The 13,181-nt window shown below is 34.7% G+C and overlaps 1 protein-coding gene across 10 annotated transcripts in view; it reads left to right on the top strand.

The window, feature by feature from the left end:
• Nucleotides 1–13,181, top strand: part of DMD (dystrophin) — a 1,161,005-nt gene that overhangs the window by 573,306 nt on the left and 574,518 nt on the right. For all 10 annotated transcript variants that reach the window (XM_038157590.1, XM_038157575.1, XM_038157541.1 and 7 more), the window contains one exon: nt 7,749–7,943. In XM_038157590.1, coding sequence (XP_038013518.1) covers nt 7,749–7,943 — 195 coding nt within the window. The remainder of the gene's footprint in view (nt 1–7,748; nt 7,944–13,181) is intronic.

The following is a 13,181-nucleotide window of genomic DNA, read 5'->3' as shown; positions in this document are numbered from 1 at the left end:
AATTCAGAACATCAACATCAGTCATGGCTGGAGGGTTTGTTTTGGTTTGGTTAGGATTTTTTTTTTTGTTTTTTTTTGGTTTTGGTTTTTTTGTTCTTGTTGTTTGGGGTTTTTGTTTGTTTGTTGTTTTTGTTGTTTTTCATTTGTAGATGTGCAGTGTGAGTGCTGAATTTTCTATTTGAGCATATTTAATTAGCTTTCAGAACTGCTGGATGGACAACAATTTTTTTTCACATCATTTAAAGAAACAAATTTTTGTCCTGAAGTAAAAAAGCAATCAGCCTAAGTGATATAGGTAACACTTTTTTAACATTTCAGGAAGGTGTAAAAGTTTAGAGTTTAGGGCTTTGCTCGTTGAAGCTATTTGCATTCCTTACAGATGTGGCACTTCATTTTTTTTTTTACTTTATTTCCTATATTATGTTGACATTATCTAACAGATGGAGATGGCATAAATATATGGAAAGTTAGCATCACAAATCAGCAGTCAATGCCAAAATGCTCTGGTCAATTTGGATATCAGTAGTCTGTATTGTAACACATCTGAACTTTATCATTAATTGGTTTGTGGTGATCACTCAGTAATTACACACAGATACTCAAGACAGCCCTAAAGCTTCCTGCCCTTAGGCAGCATAAATGCTATCTAAGGTTGTGGGACTTCTGTCTTCTTAATAAATCAGCCATTAAGTAAGCTGGCATTGACCAAAATCTGTTCTTAAGTAGGCTGTCTTCCAGCAAATTGTGTGATAGCAGTTCTGCCACCATTATCACTGTGCCACCTCCATAGCTCATCACTGCCCAGGAAACGCGATCGGGAAATTCTATTTTGAGGAAAAATAATTTGAAATCTTTTTATTCTTTTGGAATTATATTTCATTCTGTGTGGCTGAGTTTATAATACTGGTTTAACGAAGTTGACAGAGCGTGTCACAAGTGGACATTACACAAACACACATTACAGCTACAGGGGCATAGGACCATGTACAAGAGTTTAATTTTCTGAACTGTGAAGTAGACATTTACTGAAGTGTGACGTGTATCATGTCCGTATGTCTTTTAGATGTGAAAAATTACAAGATTAATCCAAGAAATGGCTAACTTCTCTGGATTTATGTATTCTGTAGTTAGTATATAAAAACTTTCAAATATGTTTTTTTCTACTGGAAGGAAACATGTATACATCAATTACAAAAATGTTTTCCAGTCAAACTCTTATAAAATACTAAACAATATTTTAAAATACTTGTTGAAAATCAGTCTAGGACGTAGATTTTACAGTGTTCTGATTTTTCTCTTTACAAAACGTAATGTAAGCATTTGCTTATTTTGTGCCTTCTAATACTGATAATGGCTATCTCTCTTGACTTATTGGTGATATTTGCCCCCCCAAGTCCTACTGAGTGTCCATGGTCTGAGCAGTTTGGTAAATACTTATGATATAGACTCTTTAATGTATTTAATAATTCATTTTATAATGTTACAATTTTCTGTTTAAAGCTATGTGACAGACACGGATTTGTCAGTTTGCTCTGCTGCATTTATTAATATCGAGACATGCCATCATTATCACAAGCAATTAGGATATATGCATAATTTATTTAGAACAAGAGACATTTTCTATATCCCAGTAGTTCCAATTAGTCAATAATGCCAGAACGTTACTCTATTTTGTTTTTCTTCAGGACATGGTAACGTTGCAGATGCAGTTTAAGATGCAGATTACTCTATTTTTTCTTCTTGTGTTTTGGAACAAAAGTACTTATATCACATATAATGAATTATATGAGAGTCTTCTGCCCCAGTCTCATCGCAGCAGAAATTAATTTATTTTTCTCTTTGCTTAGCAAGGAGGTACCAGTGGAAGTTATCAGGTTAAAAATTAACAGCAGAACTGCTGGAATTTTTGAATCATCTTAGTCCCTTTTTTCTGTGCAAGTTAGCAGGTCTTTAGCAAGGAGAGCTGGGTAAGTTTTCAAATAAGCTGCTTTTAGTTTTGAGGTGTAGCTGTACCTCGGTTTGAGGAGAGTTCCTCTCTAGAATCAATTATCTAAGCCAGAATAAAACAAAGGCAGGTGAGAAAGGGGCGTTCATTTTACAACTTGACCGAGTGTATTTGACATCTTGGAGAGCTGCAAAGGCATGAGGATGTGAGGACCACAAAGCATTGGCTGCAGTATCAAAATTCTTATAATTTTTAAACTATACATAAAAAAAGAAAAAAAAAGAAAAAAGCAAACCAAACAAAAAACCAACCAAACAAAACACCGCAGCAAAAAAAAACCCCACAACAAGGGTACAACTATGAATACTCTGGATTTACAGTTTTAAATTAATTGCTACAGGTTTTGTCTGTATTTTTCTTCTCCTCTTCACCTGCCCTCCACCACACATAAATAGGAAAATAATGCACTCATCAGAGTGTAGCAGAATTGTCTGAGGTATTGGGAGATATCCCATAATTTAGACCTGTACATACAGGAAAGAGACATTTTCTTACAGAGAAACCTTTTGCATTTTAATCAAATTATGAAGGGAACTTAAACAGAATCAACTTCAGGCTGGTTAACACCTGTTGATAGTTAGTTTTCAAAATCAAAGCCTGCAATTTTCTATTGCTCCTCCTAGAGCCTAAAATTTACTGAAATGTTTTCTAATTAATGCCATTGTTAGGAATAGCTTCATTTTGGCTGGCTTTATTTAATTTTACGTATAGGTCAAGCAGAGTTTTTTATCACAGAAGAAAAACTGTTAAAGCAGCATTTCTCGAGTAAGGTATGCCTGAGCAGAGAAATGTTGTGGAGACATAAAGCACTCTCTGTCCAAGAACAGTTCTGAAAATAGTAATGTATATTTTTTAAAGTGTCTTTTTTATATAAGTGACTGATGAAATCAGATATAAGCATTAAACTATATGGTTTACGAGTTGCAACATGCAGGATCTTTTGGACTGCAGCCACTTTGCAACATGGAAAAAAAATCATATACATGAGACAATATTTATGTTCTAACTTTAAAATATTATTTATTGTTTATTCTCAATGTTTTCTAAATATTTTGAATATTGAAATATTAAAATATTTAAATATTCTCAATATTTTCTAAATATTTTAAAGATATTTTGTTGTTTCCAAGTGTCTTTGAAGGTCTTGTCTTCATAGCATTACAGAAGGGATTTATAAATTTTTAATCCTGCATCGAAGATTTAGGTCTCTCTGAAAGAGATGCTTCTTTTTGTCCTGATAACTTGTTTGTGATTTGCTACAGCCATCCAACCTCTTAGAGAAAATCCCATATAATCAGTCTAATTTTGATCTTTCTACTTATATGCACATTAACTGGTAAGATATGCTAGCAACACTGAAGGCAGAATAAATTTCTCTGAATGTTAGCTGACCTCACCACTCACAGCTGGCAGAGGAACAGGGGAATATAACCTTTTGTATAAATATGTACTTTAGAGTGGATGTTGACCTCTGATAGCATTTTATCATACTTTTGTGTGTCTAATTCTTTATTTGATATATTGATGTTGAACATGGGCTAGCAGATAACATGTGATTCACAAGATTTTTGGACTCTCTCGGGTATCACTGCCTTTGTCCAGAAGGTGTGGTCCATTTTTTTTTCATGTGTGTAGCACACCACATTTATTCTGCAGAGGTCACAGACTTTTTTACACTCATATACACCTGCTTGCAAGGAATGCTTTCCCAAGTGTTGTTTCACTTTGGGAGTAGGCACCACCTGTGTTTGTTTTCCATGAACAGCTCATCGGGGGGCTGCCAGGAGCAGTGTTGAGGTGTAACAATGCAGATGGGAGTGTTTTGCGGCTTTACTCCTCTCATGTCTGTGTGAAGTCATTAAATCAAAAGCACAGACACCAAGGTTTGGAGCCCTATCGTGAGAAGGGACCAAACAATGAAACAGTTGTCAAGATGTGACACAAGAAAGTTGGAGGCTTCCTGGGTGTAAACTCTTGAACAGCAAAAGTGATGTTGGGATTACCCCCTCTCCAAAAAGAGGAAAGGAAATGGATACACTGAGATTGGTGAAAAATGCTTTAACAACAAATGTTCCACTGTTAAATGGAAATTAGCAGCGTTCTCCAAGACAGTTAGCTCTGCTGCCACCACCGTGTCAGATGCAGGCAGTAATGAACACAATTATTTCTGTGGGGAAGGTGTGTGAATTTCTTGGCAAAAACTGCATTATTCCTTTTATGCTGAGTTTTTGTTGTCATTTGGTTTGGTTGGTTTGTTTTGATTTTGCTTACTGGCCTTCTCTTTGAGGGTCAGGTCATGGATTTTTTCTTTAAAAAGTTTTGTTGCACCTGGTGGGGCATGGTAGCTATCAATAAAATGAGTTAAAGTGGAGTCATGTGTACAGAAGGATTGTGTCCCTTAATTGAAATTATGTAATGAAGGGGAAGAAAATTCAATTTACTATTTGAGACATGATGATGCTTGATAACAAGCGTTGCATGAAATTTTGAATATTACACAAAATAAGTTGTTCTTACAGAGACAAAAAATAATTTTAACATAATTAAATCACTGACAATCAAGGAAAAAAAAATCACTAAAATTGTATTCTACAAAAATAGTAATATAGGGAATGGCCAGTTACCCAGCATTTCTCAATCACTTAACAGTTTATTTGTATTTTACATATATGTTGTGCTATTTTTTTTTAATACTAATTTAGGTATTTTTAAGTAACTGTAATGCATTCTGCCATTTTAACAGATTCAGCTTATCCAAACCCATTCTTAAGTGGTTATCTATATCTTTAATTTCCACTTTCCTATTAATTTTTAATCCTTATGAAATCTTAACCTACCATGGTTCTGATGAGCCATTTTGGCATTATCAATTACATATCTCTGTACTGGATTAATATTATTTTAGTAGTAGTTGCTCCCAGCTGCTGTGATCTCCTTTCTTAAGATTTTTTTTCTCACTACAGTGTTGGGATATGATTCAGTTTAGGCTTTGCATTTCTAGTAAAATGCTTGTCCAGAATATAAGGAAGGACTCTGCATGTTTTACTGTCTAATGTAAGGCAATTCCAGGGAGCACTGGGGAAAGTTCAAAATGCTTCTCTTTGCTGATTAAAGTTGTCAGTTCTGCACCTGCCTACCCTCCATTCCTTGGTGAAAGGCAACAGCTTCTGCCGTGGGTTCTATCCTGATACTTTCAGTTCAGGAAAGATGGAAGGACAGAAACACCTGTGACCTGTTGAAAACCCCAATAAAGACAAAGATCCCTAATCCTTGATTTCTAAAGTTTCTAAATCATCAAATTTTCAACTCTTTTTGAAAAATAGTATTCAGGAACTAATTTATTTTGACTGTGGCTTTTTTTTTTTTTTAATAATGTAGCAAAATATGAGGGCATGTTCTGGTAGCTGTCTACTTCTATAAATCTATCCTTTCCTTTGTTTATTTATTTATTTCTCTGATTGTAGTGGTTTGCAGTTTAACTAACAATATGAACAGTAGAGCTATACAAGTAACCATCCACCTAGGAGAAGTATGTAAAGTTTCCTGGAAGGGCAGTGTGAATATATGGTTGCACACATCCCATTTTTCTTCGTAACAATGATTGAAAGGCACCTGATTTTGCCACTATGAATAATTAAGTGTGATAACCATGAAGAGCCTACATATCTGATTTCTGCTTGACTTTTTTGTAGTTTCAGGAATAGTTTAGAGTGAGAAGACACAGATTTTATTTCATCTAAATACATACATGTTCATATATGTGTGTATATATTTATTTGCCTAAATTTAGGTTGAAAAGAATAGGCTAATCTCATAAAACTATAGAAACTAATTGTATTTTGTACACTGCTTCACATATCCATGTGGCCTTTTTTTGAGTGGAAACCCTTGCACACTTAGCATGATCTTTTCATTACTGTGAGTAGAAATATTCTGTCCTCTGAACCAAAAAGAAAAATACAAATATAGCTCAAATATTCCTTATGTGGGTCTGAAGTTCGTTGCTGTATGTAGAGGTGCCTCAGTGTAGTCTTGAGGAATTAAAATATGTATTGCTGCATGCAGGTCTCAGGGGCCTGTTGAGATTCTCCCAATTTCTAATCAAATGGGACAGCTCTTTCTTTAGGTTTACCAGACTAAACTGGTGTATTTGCAGGGCCTATGATTCATTAAACACACGGGGGGCAAGCGCAATTTTTTCAAAACAACTTATTTTAAATAATAAAAATTATGGCAGTGATATGGTAATTAGAGAGGCTTCAGTGTTAGCAGATGTACTGAGAAAGTCATTTAGTGGGAAAAGTGTAAGCAAAGCAATTAAATTTGCATAAGAAATGCAATAGAATAACACCAGTCTACAGATAACTTTATGGGCTTTATGTGTGATATGCATACATCTTCTAGAGTGTGTATATGCATATTTTAAGACTCTAAAGAAAATTGAAGAACCAGATGACTCAGCTCGGTAACTGAAGAGAGAAATATGTCCTGAATTAAAATGAGACACCTTGCTGAGGTAGTGTGTGCTTATATTTGTTTTCTTTTGCATAATGAGTAGCTGAATAATGGTATTGTTTTCTTCAGGGCCGTTGATCAATTTTCTTTCACACAAATGGCTCCAAATCTAAATAACAGAATTTTTGAACGTTTGCCAACAAATACTTGTAAATTTCTTTGAGAGTGACAATAATTAAAGTTTATCTTTTTGAGAAGACAGACATCAAACACAAACAATCTTGGTCCCACAATAGGAATCCATTAACAAATTTACACTTGTGAAGCCACAAATAATTGATATCTTAAACTGTCCCTTTCTAATGGGCATGCAGATGATTTAGGATTTGTAGTTTAGTGAAAAGGAGCAATCAGAGGTCTCCCTGCTCCAAGGAACACTTTGGTATTATATTTTTATCTATGATTCTCTTACAAATCAAATGGGAAATACTGAGAATTTATATAAACAGCCACCTTTTTTGTCATCTTAAATGTCAGTATGCTTTCAAATGCCATCAACCAATTAAGTGTTTTCTTGGAACCAAAACATTCTGGGATGTCTTTACATTTGGTGTATGCATGTGCTTCCAGAATAGGGTGTCTATTTCATATTTTTCCATATTAAAAGAAAAAAGAAATCCTAACTTCATTAAGAGGTGTGTTGCTGAGTTTTCTTTTAGAATGAAGAATACATTAAAGACCATTCAAATCAGAAACTTCCAAATTATACTTGCTGGATGAAAGAACAAATTTTTAGTATAGTTGGAAGTATAGAGTTGACGTATTTGCTATATGTTGCATTTTATTTAAGGAATTCTGTATATTATGCAAGTCATTGTTTTACTTGATAGCTTGAAATTATTTATTATTTTAGACTTGGCTTGCATGAAATTTCTTAATGAAGGACACATTTTTAAGAGGTGTGGTGATATAAAATTAAAGGGCAAGCACTAAAATCTCAGTAACACCACAATCTCAGCATACTCTTGCATTTCCTCACTGCATTTCTTTGGAGAGTAGAAGAAAAGCTTGCACAGTCTTGCATGGATTAATTTCAGTACCCACCATTTCAAACACGCAAGGAACATGAGTGATCTGTGTCAGAAACCTCAGATATTTCCTGCATTTGTCCTTGGAAGTTACTTCTGATTTTCTTTTTGTTTCTGGGTTGTGAACTGGAAATGCATTGTTGTGATTTTGTCTGGTGTTGAGAAACTAAAGGAAGCATTCTGTTGTATATCTGTACTAGCAAACAGTTCGTGAAGATACAACTTTTGTGATGACTGAAACTAGGACTGTGGAAACCACTCATGTGCCTTCTACATACCTGGCAGAGATCCTTCACCTTCTGCAAGCCTTGTCTGAAGTGGAAGAGCGCCTTAATTCTCCTGTTCTGCAGGCTAAGGACTGTGAGGACCTCTTCAAACAAGAAGAGTGTCTCAAGGTAAGATGGAAAGGTTTTCTTAGCAGTTATTAGATTGTATCATTTTGGGTCTTCTGTATGTCGGCAGCCTGTGCTCATTCTGAGACATCTGTTTTACAAGTTCTAAGCCCGTCTCTGTGATGTGTGCGTATATGGATGTTTGTATTTGGGGGCACATTGGGGTAAAATATGAAAAACTCTGAAGTGTTCATTTATTTTTGCCTGTTTAACCGGTATTTGGAGGACTAGAGCGTTACGGCATCTGCATATTAAGTCCTTAAATGGAAGAGGAAGGATGGAGAGGCACGGTGTATTTAAAGATAGAATTTGTGGTTAAAGGTTTGTTTGTGCGTGGCTAATGGGAAAAAAAAATTCTTCACTGAAATTTTTTTAAGCATTGGAACAGGCTGCCCTGGGAAGTGGCTGAGTCACCATCCCTGGAGCTGTTTGGGAGATATGTAGATGTAGCACTTCGGGACGTGGTTCCATGATGGACTTGAAAGTGCTGGGTTAATGGCTGGACTCAATTTGGAGCTTTTCCAATCTAAATCACAGAATATTCTGAGTTGAAAGGGACCCACAAGGGTCATGAAGTCCAACTCTTAAGCGAATGGCCCATGCAGGAACTGAAGCCACTATCTTGGTGTTATTAGTGCCGCGCTCTGACCAGCTGAGCTTCTCTCCTAGTGGCGAGGTGATTTTGTGGTTCTGTGATTGGTAAGTGTAATTAATGAGCAACCCTGTCAACACCCAATCTTTGATGTTTTATTTTAGTGTATGATTTCTAAAATTATTCCTATTTGAATAGGAACAAAACCAAGTAAAATTTAACTGTTGCATACCATGTTAGGCCAAAAAACCTTGAGGTCTTGGGTCTGTACTCCATGTAGTTATTTCCATTTAGTAAGCAAAACAGAGAATATTATCCAATAAGTAGATAATGTAGTTAAGAAAAAGCAAATTCAGTATTGTTAGTATGACTTTAAATATGACTGTGTAGTTTCTTCAACGCTTGAAATATTACTGCCTGGTTTGTTCAATGCTTGCAACACTGAAATCCTTTGAAACTGGTGGAATTTTTTCAACACTGAATTGACATAAGAAGAGAATGAGATTAGAGTTGTAAGCCTAAGTAGATGAATGAGTTATCAGCTTTTGCAGAATAATGTTTGTGTGAGGAAAGCCTTGTAAAAAAATGTGCTCTAGTGCTGTATATAATTACAGCAATTCCAAATTGTCATCCAGCATGAAGAGAAGACTATATTTCCATTTTTCTGTGATTATTTAGGAAAATGATTTTTTTTTAAAAAAATAAGTAAATATTAGCCTGAAGAGGCTGGAATTTGCCTACAGTCAGCTATAAGAAATAAGCTTAGAGGGAGAATCAGGGCAGTGGCTCTGGCTATATGCTCTGAATTTTCCTCTGTGGGAGCTCATTTATCTCTTTCCACCTCAGAGGATATGTAACAAAATCACATCCATATGCTGCTGTTACCTTCTGTGAAATCACATCTGCTTATAATTCTTAGACATTCATGGATATATATTTTAGGCATTTGTGTGCACACACACATGTGCACACACACAAATATTCTTATCAGCTTGTGGAAATTCAGATGTTTTCAGTTTCCTAGCAAGGCAGGAGAGTTGGGTAGTGAAGCATAACAGTGGAGTGTTGGATCAAAGGAAGCACAGAACTGGTAATAGGATGTCAGTCAGTAGATGTCAAATACCAGTGGGCTGCTTCTTTTACCACTTCTGATTTAGTACCAGTAAGTTAAAGTCAGTCTGAGCATTGAAGCCAAGAACATGCCAATCTAATTGTCGTTCTTCATTTTAAACAATCTCTTCTGCACAAAAAAAACCCCAACAAACAAACAACAACAAAAACCCCCACAAAACAAACAAACAAACAAACAAACAAAACAAGAAAACCCCAAGTAATATACTATGTAAATCATGGCTAATGAGTGCCTACTTGATCCTTGCTGATGAACTTCTGTTCACTGATAGATTGGATGGAGAAACAGAAGATGGAGAAACCTCAGGAAGTTTACTGGTAAATGACTTCCTTTTAGTTCTTCCTAATGCTTTACATTTGAGCTAGCTTCATCTGATTTATATCCTTAAGTAATCTGTTGTTCACCCACATCCATTTGGTATTATTGGAGTTGACACCAACTTTAATAATATTGATTACTGAGGTTACAAGTAAGTACTACCATAGGTTTAATTTAACTGAACTATTAAATTGTTATGAGATGCATTTGTGGGCACAGTTCCATCTTCCTCCAAAATAAATCTCTTAGAAGAGGCAAATGGGTCTTACACATTCGTGGGCTTTTGGAAGGGTATAGGTTTGATGTGAGCCTGCTTAATGAATATTTATTTCCAAGGAAAAGCATCCATCATTGTCATTATTCTGCAGTAAAAATAGAAAAGTAGTGCATAAATTGTTCAGCAGCTGGTTGGGAAAGGTTTGAAATTAAATTGTCGTTGATTTTTTTTCTCTGACAGATTTGCATGAATCAAATTACAGAACTGTCATGAATAGCTCTGTGTTTTAAAACTGAGCTTTTGATTTTTTTTCGCTCCCATTCAGAAAAAATCCATTTTAATTAATCTGTGAAAGGAAAAATAAGTTTATTTACAAGAATCAGTGGTAACAGCTTTGAACATTTCCTCCAGAGTAAATATGTTTAGTAAGACTTAAACATGATTGCTCATTAACAATTAGGATAAATATTGAATACAAATAAAAAATTGCTAATATCAATTGTCATAGCACTGACTTTTTATATCAAAGTCATGTGAAACAGTAAAATCTGAGGTTTTGCAGGAAAAATCTGGTAGCTTTTAACGTTTACTAAACTGTAATGCTTTAATGAGCACATTTAGTCTAACTGCTGAAACCAGCTCATTGGAACATTTTTCTCTTCATTTTAAGCTTTAGGGAGTGGAAAAGTCAGATAGAGAACCCAAGTCTTGTCACTTTATCACATAAAGTAAGCATTGCAATATTTTCACGATCCCATTACAAGTTCTTTCAAGTATTATGACATAAAGTACCTCAGCTTTTCTTTATCACTGTGCTGACAGTCTTTTACTAACAATATAAATATTACAGTTCTGTCAAAGATGAAACTCGAGTTGATTGTACAGAAAACTGTGGTTCATAGATTGATGGATTAGTAAAGTTGGCCTGATATGCTCCCAAAAGAGGACAACTGTTGTTATAAGCACAGACATTATTTCTGTCTGCTATTGATGATGTTCATATTGATGGAGTTCACAATCTTTGAGCTACCTGTGTAGAATTGATTGTGATTACAATGGATTCAATTGCATGAAAAAATGTATGGTTAAAATGCTTTCAGATTTTAGCAAATTATCCTTCCTTGCGACTCATGTTTCAAATGTTTCCTAAAAGTTAAATCACTGTAAAAGTTTGCATATATTCTACCTAATATGGTGATGTTGTTCATACTAAGACAAAGTTTTCCCGTGTAATGATTATCTCATGCAAGCTACTTGACTTGTTCAAGCTCCAGATTATTTAGTGGGAAATGTATACACTGTAATAAATATAATGATTAACCAGAGAATAAAACTAAACCATATTTCTCTTTGTTAGCACATCGGAGAAATGTGTCAAAATGAAACAGTTTACCTGGAATTTAAGAAGTCTAATTTATAACCGTGTGTGGAAAAGTTGTTAGTAGAATTTTTAGGGATCACTGTCATAGACATGGCGTAGTTATGCCTATTCATTATTTAATTCCATTACCTTTGAATTCAAAACTTATGTCCTGAGGTTACTTGCATTATATAATTTTACCTGCAGTAGGGCTTGTAGGTTTTAATGTCTCTTGTTTGTTTTTTTTTTTTAATATTCTTAATTTTGGCAGGAACATCTTATTGTAGAATATGATTATACACTTAGCAATCATACTTTTAATGATGTCATAGTTTTAATATGGAAAGCCATCTGGCTCTGAGGAAGAGATTTCTTATGTATGTAAGATAAATATATATCATGCATAATCTCTCTAACAATCCTGCTTCTATTCATCTTCCTCTGTATTTCCCATATGGATTTTATTGAGTTCATTGAAAATTGGGTTGGTTTCCCTGTTGTTTTTTAAATGTAGATGTTTTAATGCTCTGATTCATCTTTTCTCTTCTTTTTTCCTTTGGTGATCCTTCATGTACTGACAGATAGAGCAGGTTTTTTGCACTGTTTTCTACTGTGTCGTATTTCAGAATATAGGAATTCATTGTACACATCACACATCCAGGATTCTGGCAGCAAGGATCCCCTTTCAAAATGGTTTATGAAGCCAGTCATACCCATACTAGATATTGTAACTCAAATTCTTTACAGGTTTTTAAATTGTAATTAATTTGTGGAATTTTTCCAGCCATCCGTGTTTACTAACAACTGTGCTGTTACTGGATTTCAAGTTAGTAGAAAAAGCATTAAATATTGTAACAAATCTGCTATACATATAATTATAAGTCATCATTCTACAAAAATTTCAGAATGTCGAAAAAATGTATTTTTTATCTTATGCAGTAGAATACATATTTGATGTGTACTAAGTGATTCTTATCAAGAATAATCACGTAATATGAAATTCAGAGTGATTTTCTGCTGCAGCTCAATAGAGCCCAATTAAACATAACTTAGAACTGTGTGTGCTCACATGCACTCTCCAAATAGATCTGTCAGTAACACTGTGCTTGGTGACAGATTTGTACACAAATAGCCAAGGAACTGAATTTTAACAGGAAGTTGTCTTTCTCTGGCAGATAAAGACAAATTCCAGGTAGTGAAAATGAACTGGGGCTTGAGTCTCTAGTGCTTGGATTTCTCTTTTAAGAGCAGTGAGATGGATCAGTCCCTCAAGGCTACTGTCACTTCAGCTGCTAATGATTTTCTGTTATCCTTTTTTTCTATAAATTAGCTTTGTTGGCTTCTGTTAACTATGTTACAAAATCTCCCAAGGCATTGTTGGTAACTGCTTGCAGATCATTCTCTTCAACATGAAAGATAGATGGGGAATATGTTTGAGATACATTAGTTAGTATATGTGTACATGTATATATGTACATGGTTTCTATTTTATTTTTTTTTCTCATGGACATTCTTATACTCCTTTACAGCACATCAGCTGTATCACCTTGTTCTGTCTGTAGCAGCTCTGCTTTAAACAAAAGCAAAATTCTGACTTAGAAATTCTATACCTTTCTCATAGA

This window comes from Motacilla alba, chromosome 1, assembly GCF_015832195.1.
Source record: "Motacilla alba alba isolate MOTALB_02 chromosome 1, Motacilla_alba_V1.0_pri, whole genome shotgun sequence".
In the NCBI taxonomy this organism is placed as follows: Eukaryota; Metazoa; Chordata; class Aves; order Passeriformes; family Motacillidae; genus Motacilla; species Motacilla alba.
The sequence above is the reverse complement of the archived record's forward strand: the minus strand, read 5'-3'. Positions and strand labels throughout refer to the sequence as shown.